The 16,169-nt window shown below is 40.8% G+C and overlaps 1 protein-coding gene across 4 annotated transcripts in view; it reads right to left on the reverse strand.

The window, feature by feature from the left end:
• ARNT2 (aryl hydrocarbon receptor nuclear translocator 2) overlaps positions 1-16,169 on the reverse strand; it is a 95,991-nt gene that overhangs the window by 53,673 nt on the left and 26,149 nt on the right. For 3 of the 4 annotated variants that reach the window (XM_021537591.3, XM_021537593.3, XM_021537592.3), the window contains exons 3-6: positions 12,119-12,166; positions 9,124-9,168; positions 6,388-6,601; positions 4,285-4,498 (exon numbers count right to left, since the gene is read on the reverse strand). In XM_021537591.3, the coding sequence (XP_021393266.1) occupies positions 4,285-4,498; positions 6,388-6,601; positions 9,124-9,168; positions 12,119-12,166 (521 nt within the window). The remainder of the gene's footprint in view (positions 1-4,284; positions 4,499-6,387; positions 6,602-9,123; positions 9,169-12,118; positions 12,167-16,169) is intronic. The other variant, XM_021537594.3, reaches the window with a different exon arrangement.

Below are 16,169 nucleotides of genomic sequence, written 5' to 3' on the forward strand. Positions count from 1 at the left end.
AGCATGGAGTGATGCTTCCATAATATACATGAACCAGAGAGAAAATTGTCACACATTGCTCTTTTCTTCTTAAAGGATGCCTACCAGCTCAACTTTTGCTGTGGTCAGTCACCATTTCCATCATAAAGTTCTACTTTGTCACACTTAAAAAATATGGCAATAAAAGATCTTGCCAAGACTAAACTTGGCATACGAGTTCTGTCCAGAAGTAACCTCAACTAATCTTTGTCAGCTAGCAAGTGAAGTGACTTAGTCATTTTTAAATCACTTGAAAATGAAAGCTGTAGAGGTTCTGGTTCTCATCATTTTCTTGCAGTCACTGCTCTGCACTTTCAGCATCCCTTAAATGCCCAGCTGGAACAGTTTGTAAGGACTCCTGGGGAACCTGACTGTCCTGAGGAGCTTTTGTGTCATGGGTGGGATGGCATATGCTGCTCCATGGCAGACTTCAGGTTCCAGAGTCTGAAAGGAGATGTTAGAGCTGATTTCTATGTGCTGTGCTGCTTGCAGCCTGGGATTGAAGGTAACAAACCTGGGTCTTTCCCATTTGCACCACTGGAGATACTGGGTGGAGGAACAGGGATCTTACAGCTCTGACAAGCACATCTCAGACACATCATGGAATCACTGGGAATACTTCCAGGCAACCATACAGAAGTATCTGTATTCATCACTCTTATTTCATTACCTACTTATGGAGAATTAGATTTGTAGAAATGAGTCCTGCAAAGTGCTCTGCAACTCTGTATTTTAACAGGACAGTCTACTACAATATTTACTCAGTAATTTTTTTTGAAAGCTAATGTAGCAGAGGAATTCTTCAAAAGTGGCTTTTCTCGTCACTTAAATCTAAGTTCTGTCTGTTCTCTGTACCATTAGAAATATGTTGTCTGCAACTGAGAGGCTCTCACTTGCATCTGAACCCCCAAGTTCCACCAGTGCACCCTGAGCTCAAAGAGGTCTTTGCTAATGGATTGTCCTGTGGGATCTGATCTTCATCCATATTTGAAGTGATTTATTTTGACATCTGCAGATTTTCAAGAACAAAGAGGGAAAATGAATTATCACTCTGAATATCTGCCCCATTCTGATTAATCATGCACATGACGCACATAAAGACTTCTCGAGAGCTCAGTTTTTTGCCATCATCACGGCTCAGCTGTTCTTTTCTAGACCATTTCTAACCATTCATACACTTCACAGTTCAGCTTTCATGTTGCTACAATGTGTTAGCAATTAATGCACAAAAAACAAGCAGACAATTGTTCCATTTCCAGGGAATAAAATCTCCAAAGACACAAAATTAAATATAAACTATCCATCCTTCCCCATATCCTAAGATTTCAAGGAAAAGCAAGTAACTAACTCCCCAAAGACATCACGTGGTTAAGGCCATGGTTAACAGACACTTCAATATGACATACATTTTACAGCTCCTGAAGTCCTGTCTCCTCCTAACCATTCACTTCTTGCTTCTCCTTGGTGTTAGTACTCACAAGTATTTCAGAAACCCCATCATCAGGTGGGCCACAGAGTTGTCTCTACCAAAACCAAGGGGTTTTAGTTTAGTTTAGCTTGCAGCAGGTCAAGCCCTTGATATGACTCATATGTAAGTACCACAGAAATGCCAAAGAAGGAGAGGGTGAAATGAGGTGAGGATTGCATAAGCTGTGTGACTGCCAAAGAAATGCTCATGTGAGCACAGCCCCAGTCCCAGCCTTATTCCTGGGGGCAGCAATGTGAGCAGGAGCCTGCTTCCTCCACTGGCTTCTTCTCTGTCCCTCCCCATTGGCAGTGGCAGCCTGCCAAGTTCTCAGGGTCTGGAGCAGCATCTCCGAGTTAGCAGGACTGCTAAGAGGTGCTGGGAAAATCCCAGCAATACCACACTAATGATCAGCACTTGTAACAAGACATTTACAACCAAAGGACACCACTGGGATCTGCTGCAGGGCAAGTGAAGTTTCTCCTCAGTCAAAATGCTGTCACTGCTCAAGGGCTGAAGGGGGAGGTTATAGCATTGAGAAAATGGACCCTGAGAAAATGAGGAAGAGAGCAAAATTGAAAATCGTAACATATTCTTACACTTTCACTTGATAATCTTTTCCCTAAGCAGATCCTGTGCTCAACAGCCAGAGTCACTACAAGATGAGGATGTTCCTACTGCCTGAAGCAAACTTCACTCAGAGCAAAAAAACATTCCAGATGCAGCAGACTGGACTGTGATTTCCATAACTTTCAAACCCTACATTGCCTTTTGTTTTGCATGAAACATGCCTTTGGAAAGCCAAGGAAAACTTGGTTAAAAAACACCATTAGAGGACACCATAATTAAAGGAAATGCATTTGCCTCCTTGACATCTTGTAAAATGTCACTAAGAAACACAATATTTCAGGTCACTGAAAGATTTCATTCAGTACTTGTTGCAAAGCTGCTGCTCTTAATATGGCCCATGTTACAGCAAGGGAAGTGTTCGTGGCTGAATGGACTCTAGAATCACCTTTCTCCTAGAAAGGTATCTCAAAGGAGCAAGAGTGATGGTGCTAAAGTCCTGCTGCTTATAAACAAATTGAGGCTGGACTGACAGTCCTTATAGAAGACTGCTTCTCTCATTTAACAGTACCTTGTGGAGTGGAGAAAATACAAGTTTAAAATACTAAATCTAAAACTTCCTGGTTATCTATACGCTCCAAAAGCTGACAGAACTACTTGTATACAAAATTACTGTACTTTACCAGCCACACCTTTAAAACAGAAGTACTCAAAAAGCTGAGCAAGCAACCCTGCTTTCCTCATGCTGGGAAAATGTTCAGCTGTCCACGTACACCAGATTTACAGGCCTTCTGTGTCAATCTGACAACCCCAAAAGATTCAGGCAGGGAAAAGATTTAGCTCTATAAATACTATTAAACTTCTCTTTCCACTGGCTGCAGATCAATTCAGTGCAGAAGAAAAGCCCATAGCTAAGGCTGGAAAAAATATAGAGTTGGGTTTTCAGAAATGCTCTGCATTTGTCTAGTCCAGCTCTAGTTTAAACAGGTTAAGTCCCATAACTGAGCACTTTTGGAAGTCAAAACACGACTGCTCACTAAGGCTCTGGAGTAATTGCTTCTTGGTCAAGATGGTATGTATGTTAAAATGTATCAGAGGCTGCATAATAAAAACAGAGGCTGTGCTCTTTTGCAAATCTCGTGGTATGAAACTCAGCTGGTTTTGCCCTGCACAGGTTCCCCTAACTGTTCACTTGGTTTCTATCCATCTGGAGTTTCACCACAGATTTTTGCTTTGAGTTTCCCATTTGAATACATGAAAGCTCTGCCAAAACCACATCACATTCAAGCCACAGGAAATCATGAATTTGGCACTGTTTTGACATGGAAGCTGTAAACAGTGTGCAGGTTCACTCAAAACTGGATTGCTGTCCTTTGAGTTATGAAACACAACAAAACTTCCAACAAACCAGGTCAGAAATCTTAACTACTAAAGCAAAGAGAAATTATGAGACTTCTGCAAGGATCAGGGTTTTTTTTTGAATATTATCACCTACATTTTTTACTTCAGCTAGAAACCTAATATGTGAAGAATAAAAAGAAAAGTTAAGTTTCCTCCTTTCCAAGTTTGAGTTACAGCAGGATTTAGCTAATTCTCACAGCTCTAACATATACATATACTATTAAAGACAAGGTAGTTTCCTATTGGCAGCTTTGAGCATGAATAACTAAAAGTCAGAGCTGTAGATATAAATATGGTTTAGTTTTATGTGCAATATGATAGGTAATCAACTTGCAGGTAACTTACACTACTGCACGGAGCCTCATGATTAAAATCTAGTATATTTTCAGTTGCCAAACACTGGATTTTTTCCTCTCAAGATTCCAATTAGCAAACCACAAGGAACTTGTATGAAAACAGAAAAGTCTAAAGTATGATTTTTGACTTCAAATTAAATGCTGCCCTAAAGAAACACAACTTGTAAAGAAGTCACAAGTTCATTGGGGATGAAATGCAAACAATCTAGATTCCAGACCAAGCCCGAGAACAACCAGATTCCAAACCAGAGTTTGTATGCAGAACTACATGAAGGTGGTTTGACTGAAGTCAATGAATAGTAAGCAAAACGCAGTCACCCAAAAGAAGATTTATATTACTGTATTGCCTGCAAGAAAACACAGTTTAATCCAGCTGAGTTTCACTTTAACCAGATTTTTACACCTGGCACTCTGAATGTCAGGAAAAGCTCTCCAGGGACCCTGAACACACAGAAGCATACATCAGCCATATCTGACCTGTCATGGAGTTCTCAGATGTGCACAGTTGCTCTCGCAGCTTTTCAACATCGTCTGGATGAACCTGCTCGTACAAAGTGCTGCCAAACCACTCCGACTGAGGCTGGTTCAGCACAGGAGTCACAGAGTCTGACACGTAGATCACTCTCCCCGTCTCAGCTGCAACTACAAACAGGAACCCATCTGCAGCCTCCAGGATAAGGTGTTTCAGTTCCTTCCAAAGAAAGGATTTGATTAGAATGCCAGCGAGGAAAGGGAATTAAATATAACATCTCTCACTGTCAGAGAATATTGTTCTCTTGTGATCTTAGTAGCTGATCAAAACCAAGACAGAAACTTTCACTGATGCAACAATACAACCAAACTTGCAGCAAGGTATAAATTGCCCATCTCAATAACAAACATTTCATCTTCTGTTATTGCCCTTCATCTGCTGATCTCCATGCACTTAAGGAAAATAAACAACTAATACCCACTGTATAATCTGTGATAGGGATCTAACATTAAAAAATAAAAAGGTATTTCAGAGTACAAACAGAGGAAAGGAACAGCTCTAACTCATGGCAAACTCATCCCTTAATTAAAAGCTCTGAATAATTTAACTGAAAAGGAAGCAATAAGATTTTCTAGTTTGGTTCTCCTTGGCCCTGCTCAGAAAGAACTCTGTTTGTAAATTAAACAGTCACCAGACAAAAGGCAGAAAGTGTAATGGGAATGAGGAAAGAATCCCCAGCCTCTTCTTCTAGTAGGGGCCCTAAGCCACTACACAAGAAGGTTCTGTTGCTTTTTGACTTCTTTTTCCAGCCTGTGAGTATGAAGCCTCAGCATCACGCAGAAATATTCCCTTTCCTTAACAGAGTTCAAAAACCTCTCATGGCAAAGGATGATAAATCACCACTCCAGCTCCTGGAAAAGAAGCTTGAACAGCCTTTGGTGGCTCCAGTGACCACCAGAACTTGGTAAGATACTGCACCTGGAACGCAAACACAGAGCTCTGGACAAGCTGAGTCCCATTCAAGGTGGGACAGCTCAGCAGGGTTAGTGTCTGAATGGTAGATATTAGCTGATAAGGTGAGGATAAAAATCTGGCGAATACTAAGAAATGGGTAACTCATCTCAAGAAACTCAGACTGTCAACTTCTGCTGCTTTGTTTTAGAGAAAGAGCATTGATCCTGAACTACTGACTAAACAAAAAACCTCATAGCACAGCTGGTCACACTATACTTAGGATAGTATAATCAGTTTTGCCCATTATTAAAAATGATAAAAGCAAATTCTGTAATTCTACAAGATTTAAAAAAAAGAAAAAATTGCAGTGAGAAGTAACTAGGATGTGCCACCAGCAGAATGACACAGTCCCTCCAGAAACACACTCCAGGAGAGCAGGAATAAGCAGTTGTGAGCACTGAGGGGTCAGCAGCAGCTGCTGTTTATCTAAGAGAAAGAAGTATTGCCTCCAGCCATAACTTCCATGTGTAAGTGCTTAAATCACTTCAGACCACAAAAATGAATAGTACACCCATAGGATTTTGAAAACAATGGAGGTGGTAGGAATTTTCAATGTGCTCAGTAAATAGTTTTCCTTCAAGCACTGGGCGCATCTTCCTTCTTCCATCAAAAATGTGACCAAGAAGCACCTCCAGTACAGGTGGGATTAATCTCTGCCCAGTTCAGCTGCTGGGAACTCCAGCATCAAGACTAAATGATGTTTTTAACCTTCCTCTAATCCCCTGAGAAAGAGGCAGGTCTTTCCAGACTAATTTTTACTTTGTTTAGAGAATCTCCATTAGTATGGGAAGAACCCAGATTTGGAGGTGAAAATTCCTTTCTTTGAGGCAGTGAGTGACTTGTTTTTCAGAGGGACAGATCTCAATGGTAAGAATGCCAATTTGCTTCTCCAAAAAGAAGCATCTATCACAGTGTTAAGATCAAGTCCAAGCAGTCACAAAAAACCATCTGTATTCACACCTTGGGTATGTAACTGGTACCAGCTGCTACACTACAGTGTAGAATCAGGCTGAGTCTCTACTCCTCTCAGCATTTCCTCACACCTTTTGAGACCAAAAAACCAGGGAGAACCAACATTTTTTTGTAAATTCTACCTGTTCTGTAAGAAAGGAAGGCTTGTAAGCTCCATCAGTAGATTTGTTTCCAGTGCCCCTCATGGATTTCATGTGGGAAACAGCCATGCGAAGGATGGTCAGCTTGTCGGGCTTACGAGCCAGGGCGCTGCACGTGGGCACCATGTCCGACAGCTCGGTGATGTACTGGGTCATCTTATTTCTCCTGCGCCTCTCGATCTCACTGTGGTTCTCCCTGAGCATTTAAAGAAACACCAAAGCAACAGGAAAGAGATGTGAGCAGTGTAAGAATCTGAATTGGAGGTAATGAATCATAATGCTTCACGCTTGTTTTGCTGTTTGCACCCCAGGAGAGCAAAGTGCTTTACAAAGCCAACCACTGTTATCCCTCCATTTACAGACAGAAAATCCAGGCCACAGACAGATAAATATGATTTGCCTATAGCTGTGAAAAGAACCTCTATTTCTGTTTATTGGCTTGTGGCCTTAATCTCTTAACCAGTTTAATCTCCTTTGGTTTAAGGATGAAAAAAAAGTAGAAATATGTGAGGCGCTAACATCTGCCAACTCCAGTCAAACTCCCAGATTTGCTGTGATGCCTCTCTCAGCTTCTCATAGAAGGTGTCCTTTAGAGGAAACCTCTCACTAACAACTGGACCAGGTCAGCAGGAAACATCAGCACTGGCTTATGAAAAAAACCCACTCAGTGACAACACAGATGCCAAACAATGCTGTTTGGAACAACCCACATCCCTGCAGGGAGTCACGACATCTCTGCAGGATCAGACTGCAGCACTGGGACCATATATGGGATAACAGTACATACCAAACAAAAAATCCCAATAAATAAATAAGTACAAAAGACAGCAAGTAAACATCTGGCTTGTCAGACATAGACTGGAATTTATGTTCAGGGACAATTTAGCACAGCGGAAGCAACAATGACAGTACTTGATACTGCCCCAACTTGGGCTAGGCTGAAATGCTCTCATCCTTTAGAGGAATCATATGGCTGAGGTGGTGAGTCAAATTTGAGAAATCCAAAAATGGACACCCACCAGAATCTTTCAGAAATAAACATCTCAGAGTTCAGTTTTCCCATTCTGGAAATCACCATTGTTTAATCAGCATTAAGGAGTCACATGAATATATATATCTGAAATGGTCCAAATGGACCTAGAATGCTTCAGTGCCCAGCACTTATTCTTATACTGTACCTGTCAGGTGGCAGCTAAATACAAGTACACGACTGGTAGATGATGCTTCAGTTGTCAAAGCAGCATCTTCCACTGATTTCAATGAGCTGTGCATGGCATTGTCTTGTGGGATCGCTGGCTGATCCAACAAGATGTGAGAGGTGATCACTTGGAGAGTCCACCAGCATTGACTGATGTGATAACACAACATTAAAAGAAACTGCAACATTCTTTGGAGCTGACTGCTATGAAGACCAACCATGAAAGCAGAAGCTAGGCTTGGCACACATTTTGGACACTTTTAGGAATTAAGCCTTTTCTTAAAATGCAGGAAAGAATTGTATGCTGTTTCCTGAAACAGAGTAATGCAAGGGCTTGCCCTGCTTTGGGTATCCTGCCCCTGCACATACAGGTGTTACATGCACGAGGCACAGTCTGCAGAAACAACACTTGTTAGGGCTACATGCAGAGTTATTATTCCTGTGCTTGCTGTGTGATATGCAGAAAATCCAGCTATGACAGCCCATGGCTGCCCAGTAAATTACAGCCAAGCCTTGCCTGAGGTCACTGTCCAGGACACTGTAAGAGTGAACCTTTCATTTCACCTGGCTGCGGGCAGCCTCGTGTGGGTCTGCACGGATGTAGGAGGGAACAGGGGGAGCCGGATCACACACAGCTGTGTGACAGGACACATGTACACACAGCACACGTGTGCACATGCCAGCTGGGACATGCAGGTAAATATGGACACGGGGAAGAGAAAAGCATTTTTACATGATGAAAGCTTGCTCTAAGTTCAGCATTTTCACAGAAGCAGTGGTTAAGGAAAAAAGAGAGAGAGACAAAGAACAGACAGATTCAACATATATTTCACACTTGCAAATACATAATACATTGTCTACCACTCAAGAGTTTTAGTACTTCTGGACATTGAAAACAACCCTTACAGAGACTAAACAAAGACTGTAAAACTTCCTGAGAGAAAAGGGGTACTGAATAGTCCATTTCATTTATGATCTTAAAAGCTAGAAATTAACAGCATGTTAATCTACTGGCTGCGGAAATGTTCAAGCAGACAATACCCCAAAAGCTTCCTGAAACTAGTTCAAATTTAGATCTTTAAAAGAAAAAGAGGGGCTGTGCTCCTCTTTCAAAGTATGTGTCCTAGGAACCTTGGCATTCACAAACTTGTACAGAATGATGTCCTAATTCTGTCATTTCTAACTTTGTTTTTATATGGAAATTACAAAGGGACATTAAATTTTGGGTTACAGGGGAGCTAATCCAAAACCACTAAGGGTTTGTGTTTCTGAATTCAAGCAGTTTTGGAACAGCCACAATATCAGTATGAACAGCATTACATAAAATAAAAATGGGGGCAAACCATATTTTACTTCCCTTTTTCCTACCTTTCCCTTCTGTGTCAGCAGTACTTTGATCATCATCCCACCCAGAACAAAATAACCACCTCTCTAAACTAAGGCACACGTACTGAGATTTTTTTGGACACGAGCATCCCCCTCTTTTCTCTCAGCAGAAGAGCCCTACAGGACACGCCTACCTTGCAAACTTTTCCTTATCACCAGTGATTTGATCACCATCATACCTAGAAACAAAAGATAGTACATCAATCAACAGGGGTTATGCATTGCATGATAGCCTACACACAGCAGAAAGCAAAAAAAATTCACAATTGCAAACCATTACAGATAACAGCAAGGAAAACAAGGGAATGAGAATGATACAGCAAAGAAAACAGCCTGATCCAAGCCATGCCAATCCAGAAACTTCATTTGTATATTTAAAAAAAGGGAAGACACATTTAAGTGGATTTAAGCAAACACTTTGACATACACTGATTTCTTGGGAAACTTAACAAGCAGCACCAGTACAGAAAACACCAGTGAGCTTTTATCCACAGCAGGGCATGAAATATTCATTGCTGTGCTGGAAGTGAAGGGGCTGTATCTGTTCCAGCTTGCAACCACAGCTCCCTCCATTCAGCAGAGGGCACTGATGGTCTACAGATAACACGGGAGGGCAGAGACAGGGCTGAAGGGTGATGCCTTATGTAAAGGAGCCTTCAGGAAAAAGCCCTGCAGGTACAGGCACTGCACTGACTGCGAGGAGCCTCGCAAAAGGCAGGCAGGTGAAACTGCTGGGTAAATAGAAGTGAAATTTAAACTGGCTCAATTCCCTAGAAGTAAACAGGTACCTCATTCCTACTCAAATCAACAGAAGTTGGATGCCCAGCCAGGGATGTGTGGTGTTTGAGCAGCACCTTTGTGGAGGAAATCCAGACCAATGGGACTTTTGTCCTGTGGGACTAAAGCTTCACTGTTTCTGAAGCATTGTCCCAAAGACAGGCAGCAATGTGACATTTCAGTAAAAAATGACATGCTGCTCCTCTTTCTCTTTCCTAAAAAATACACTAATCATTTTAAATTGGATTTTGGTAGCATAGACTCATTCAATTGAAATGAAACTGCTAGTTCCAAAACAAAAAAGGTATGTTTTGGAAAACCCAAAAATAAGGTAATAGCTTTTCTAGAACTGAAGACTGTAACTGCTCAAGAACAGTTTAATGAGGTTTGGTATTAAAATTACACCTTTCCAAAAGGATGTAATTTATTACAACAGACAGGTCCCATGTATTAGCTAAAAATGTAATACAGCCTAAATAAGCATGTTTTTCTCCTCTTCTAACAAATCAATAATGAACTTTTTCTTTTTTTCTGTCTGAAATGAATTAAAACAAATTGTAAGGAATCCACCTATGCAAGTTCCTCATTCAAACAGTAAAGACAAAGCTTAAGCAAGTCTTGAGCTGTACTTCTTTATGTTGTGTTCAACACCAGCACCCTCAGAATATTCAAGTGACAGTGCCACTTTATTCCCCTTGACTCTGCCCAGAGAACAGACTGAGACTGAGTAATTTTCTGCAAAAAACCAATTCCATGAGGAACAGGCATGTTACAGGGGAAGCTCATGCACAGGCTGAGATGAGGGGTCATGCAGGGATACCTGAGCTGAGATGGAAGCCCTGAGGAGCAGAATGTCACCTGCCATGTGTGCTAACACATTACTCTGTGCTCCCACCAGCCTGGGGCTTGGCTACTCATCCTCCTCTGCCTAACTGGGCTGAGGATGCCATTGCCTCCAGCTACTGCTTTTTCCCTCCCAGTCTCCCAGCTGACCTCTGCACACATGCTCCTCCAGGCACTTCAGTCAAAGCCAGCTGGGTTAGCTTCAACATTTAAACAGCAGCTCTTTGATAACTAAGTAATTTTGACCAAAACAAACTAAGAATAAGTCATGCAAGCAATCTGGAGAACAACTAGAAGAGGATGTCTGAAAGTAGCCCTAGGTGTCTCTGCATGGTTTTTCTCTACTCTCTAAAACCAGAACAATCTGGGGTCTATACAGCATTTAAGACTTAAATATCAGATTTTAATCTGACACCTAAAATCAACTGAGTCTAAGCACAGCACAGCATACTTCTCCATTAAAAGTGATGGAATTATTGGCTCAACCCAAATTTTGAAAGGCCAAAACCAGAATGGGGAAGGACCAACACATGTGTATCATGGTGCCCAGAAACCCCGATGCTTTTGCAGGCACAAATCAACTCCCATTCCTCACCAGTCTTGTTCCCTTAACACTCTCTTCTAGCTAATACTAGTACTAAGCCCTCAAATCACCAGTTTTAACACCAGAGACTGGTTCTGTAAAGGAAAACAAGCAAACAGGAGGGCTGCTGGTCTTGCCCAGTAAATTATGACATGGTGCCACAGTGTATCTTCAGCACACTTCTCTTTCTGACTGGAATAACCCTGTTGAAGTCTACAGAGACAGCTGTGCTTCAACATGGCTGCTGCTACAGAGCTGCAATTACAATGTGGATAATCAGCAGTTACCCAAAGTATCTACACCCCTCTCTGCAGCTGCTTGGTTTCTAATGAAAAAATGCAGTGTGACTAGGAAAAATAAAGGAAAAATGAAAAAATAGCAATGAGGGTTTACTGTTTATTTCTAGCCTTGAATACTCCATGTTAATTAACATTTGTTTGGTCAATTTTTACTATTCAGTTACACCTAATGGTACACAATGTAAAACTCATTGACTTTAAAAAACAATCCATCTCTAGAATCTGCCAAATTGGCTTAAAAAGCAATTTACATCTGAAATAAATCAGAAATGAAATTTCATTTTCAGTGGCCAAAAGACAACTTCAGCCATGTCAAACAACTTAAGTCCATCTACAGCAGTTGAAATACTAAGCTAAAAATCACAAGTTTTCTCATTTGATTTAGATGCTGAGTGAAATTGTGACACACAATCAGCTTTATAAGCCAATAACTACATTAGGCAGGTTTCTCCCAGAATGCCTAAATTTCAGAGGGAGCTGAAAAAACGAGTAACTGATATTTGGGCTGAGTTGTTGGCAAGTTCTTCACCCATACTTATATTGATTTTCAAACATCAGTAATGAGACAGCTGTCTTTCCCCACTGAAAGAAGTCAGTGACTTGCCCAACTCTTTTGTAAATGCTCACCTTGAAAATTTGCTGGGCCCCTCCCCATCTTCATCATCAAAGTCCATTCTGTAAAAGCAAGATTTCCAAATCAGCAATCAAGGCTTGGCAAAGGTGGCATGAACATTCAGGCCAGCTGCTCTCAGTGCTGTTAGTTTTGTGTTTTGCCTAGAGGTGTAAAGGACTGAGGATTCCAGTCCTGCTCATCCCCTCCAGACCCAGGAGCAGCTCATCAGCTGATTTATGCCCCAGACCTCAGGGCTGTGGAAGAGCTGAGTTCTTCCTCGGGCCAAATCCCAGCCCACCAGTTTGGCTCCTCCAGGGAGCCACAAAAAGCAGGAACCTCTTTCTTCACTTCTTACACAGACCATTAAGATTATCTTCCTAATTTAGACACCTAAATTAGATTCTGATTAGGCAGTGTGATTGCATCATAGATGTTATCATCACAAACTTATACAATAGTATAATTTACAAAGCATTTTAGAATTTTTATACCTCTAAAAAGAGGTGGATAAATATTTATATCTCCAAATAAAACTCTGCCACTAGACAGTCAAGATGATATAAAACTACCATATACAATTATTGTATTAATGTATTTATTTTAATAAAAAAGTACATTAGTATGACATACAAACCTTGATCAATCACTTTTAATTTGTGTAGATAGGGAATTATAGTTTTTTGCAAACATTTTCTCAGATTTCTTCAACACTCTAAGCTTTTCAACCTTTCAGCATAGTAAAACTGCATACAACTACAGATTCCATGTGTCTAACACTTCATATTAACAGGTATAAGTCCTATTAAGGGCAAAACTCTTCAAAGTGACAATGATATTTATTTCAGTATTAATTTGTCATTCCTACCAATGACAAACTGAGATTTGTATGCCCACAGTGTGAGAACAAAGATGTAAAACCAGTCTCTAAAACTACATCAGCATAGAGAAGTAGAAGTGCCAGTCAGGCACTGCCTTCCTAAATTGTTCTAAATTCTTCCTTCTTAAATTCTGACAACCAGGACAGGCTGGCCCATGTGTCTGAGTCACAGCAACCTCCGTGCAATTGGAATGAGGGCAGCAAGTCAGCACAGGAATTGGACATGGCTCGAGAAAACTTACAATAATATTTTCCAGATGGTAACGCTGATTATTCATTTCTGGAGGAAGCAAAGAGAAAACCATTTTCCCCAAAGAGCTTTAAGAAAAGCTGCGTATTTAACTTGCCCAGCTTTGATGCAATCGTCGTTTTCGCTATAAATTACATCTTTGCTCACCTAATTACCACCAAATCCGGTTCCAAGGTCCGTGATCCCGCAGCTCCTCATGCAGAACACCACCGACCCCCAGTGGCCACGGGGCTGCAGCTAAGGCACGACCCCAGATGTGGCTCTCAGGGCTGCCACCAGCAGCCTGAATCCCCCTTGGTTCACTTGCAGCACTCCCAGAAATTTAACATTTACACATGGTACAGCCCAGGGTCTCCTCTCACCTTCCTGCTTCCTCCCCATACGCAGTAATGTGACATTCCAGAAAAACCTTCCCATTTATATGAATTGGAATGTTTCTACCTGCACTGAAAATGCAGAAATCAATGTTAATGTTCGTTTACAAGTGGAGGGCGGCACTGGGATAGCTCCACCTGAAGCCACCCACAAAAGCATCACATCAGGCACACCCTCATTTGGTTTCTCTGGCAGCTGAAACACACCTGAGAGAAACACAGTTTCAAACTGGGGAGAAAGGGCTGCAGATAGAATTATACACCTGTGGGGGAAAGCCTTTTCTTCAGGGACTTTATGAGACTCTGCTTTAATCTGGGACAGATTAATTTTGATACTCTTTTCCTTCCTCTCCAGTACACTGAGATCACATACCTTGGTGGATAAGATTCCCTGATTTATTTAGCTTCCAGCAAAATACTCCAGCTGAGTGCTAAGGGATGGGTTTTACCCAAAATCAAATATTAGCTGTACTGCATTTAATCTAGTTTATTATTACTGGAATACAATGCAGAGAATTAAGAGATTATGATAACAGTTTAAGGCTTGATCCTGCTGCCTGCACTGTATCACCACCTCAGGGTGTGAGGGTGACTAACACACCTATTTATTTACATGGTTGGATATCAGCTTCTTCCTTAAGGAAATTCTTGATGGGTTAATATCCTCAGGTAACACCTCCCACATTTACAGTGGGCTTATCACAGCAGAATCTGAATGCATAGGGTATATTATCAGTCTGCACCAGACTAAGTCTTTAAATAATGCCTTTGCTTTGTTAAACTACCCAAACTCCTTTATTTCATACAGAAATTGAACATAAATTTAATTTAAAATATCAATACTTAAAAAAAATCCAACAGCAAATGCATCTCTGTTCCATCTTTGTTAATAACACATTTCCTAATTTCACTGTGCAAAATGAAAAACCCTTTGAAACATTAAAAGGAGCTCCCTCAGATATAAAGTCATTGATTCCAGTGTCCTGCCTGATCCATTGTGTCTGCTTTACAGCAAGGCAGAAGGAAAGGCAGTGAATCAGTTGTAACCTTTAATAGAACACAGCAGAACATGTAAAAATAATATTCCATCAACCTCCTCATACCCTGACAGATAAGATCTTCTGTTTAGATAGAATATACTGCACATTAGCAAAACAGTAGAGGCAGCCTCCCAGAAGACAAATGACATCATTTCAGAAGATTCAGAAAGACTATCTTTTATCTTCATTTAAAATTCCCATTAAAAAAAGGCTTTATAAAGAGCTGAACTATGCTCTTTTGTTTTGAAGAGACAGCATAAATCTTGTTTTCCTTTTTCATAGTGTTCACATCAGTCGTGAAAAGGCCTGATGCATGAGGTACTTATTAAAATGCATTTTCCTTAGAAGATGTGTGGCTACCATAAATACAGTAATAAAAATACTTCTATAAAATTAATTTTTCTTAATTAGAAACATTTTCTTAAAAAAAAAACAACAAACCAAAATGCCTCCAACAAGGTGGATCTGCACATATTAAAACATTGACATGTGAGAGGATTTCAACACTGCAACAAAATTACTATGTAAAATTCCCAAGAAATGTCAAAAGCTGCTTGCCATGATTACACAGTGTATGAAGAGAGCAGGCAGGAATGGTCAGGAGCAAATGCAGCTGAGAAGCAGATGGGGATCTGTATTACAGCCTTTTATTGAGCACAAGATTGAGGGGTAGAATGGTGGAGTGAGGTCTCTTTTCCCCAGATTTTGCTAGTTCTGGTTCAGAGAAAAGGCAAGACTACACCATCAACCAAAACAAAACCAATGCATCTGAAACCAATTCATCCAAAAAACCCCAACCCTCCCTGCCCAAGTACAGACAGCCCAGGAAGGTGAAAAAAGCCCCTATCCTCTAATACAGCAAAGCCTGCATTAAAACCACATTAAATAAAGAACTGAGGGTGCATTAATCCAAGGTAGTCATTGACCACTGCAGTGCATTATGCTGTCACTTTTTTCATGAAGTAGTTGGTATATTTTATAGAAAGGAAAAAAATATTTTTCCAAGCTGTCAATGAAGCCAAATGCCGACACGGCAGAAACACCTTCTGGACAGCCAATGAGTTTAAACTGATCTATATTCAAGTCCACACAGCAATTATTCTGCCAGCTTGCCTCAGCAATTATGAAAGAAGAAACAATTTTCAGAGATAACCAAAACTGGGAAAGCTGGCTGTGTATGCTAGCTCCACTCCTTTATGTTTGACAGAGAACACTCCTAAAATGCCCAAGGATTGAAGTGTACAAAGATGTATCACCAGCAGTGAAAGGACCAAGTGTTAGTTGCAACTTTTGTTCAAAGAAAAGCTCAGAGGAATTAGACACAGCAGGCATTCTTTCCCTCAAGGTCTGAATAGACATAGGGCAAACATTAAAAAAATATAAAATAATAAAAAAAAGCACTCTCAGCTCAGGCTTGGAGAAAGGCAATTAGTTCAGAGCTGTAGTGCACAGATGAAATACCACGATCCAGGTATAAAAGTGAATCTATACTAATTTACTCACTGAATCAACATGTTAAAGACA

Source organism: Lonchura striata, chromosome 11, assembly GCF_046129695.1.
Source record: "Lonchura striata isolate bLonStr1 chromosome 11, bLonStr1.mat, whole genome shotgun sequence".
In the NCBI taxonomy this organism is placed as follows: Eukaryota; Metazoa; Chordata; class Aves; order Passeriformes; family Estrildidae; genus Lonchura; species Lonchura striata.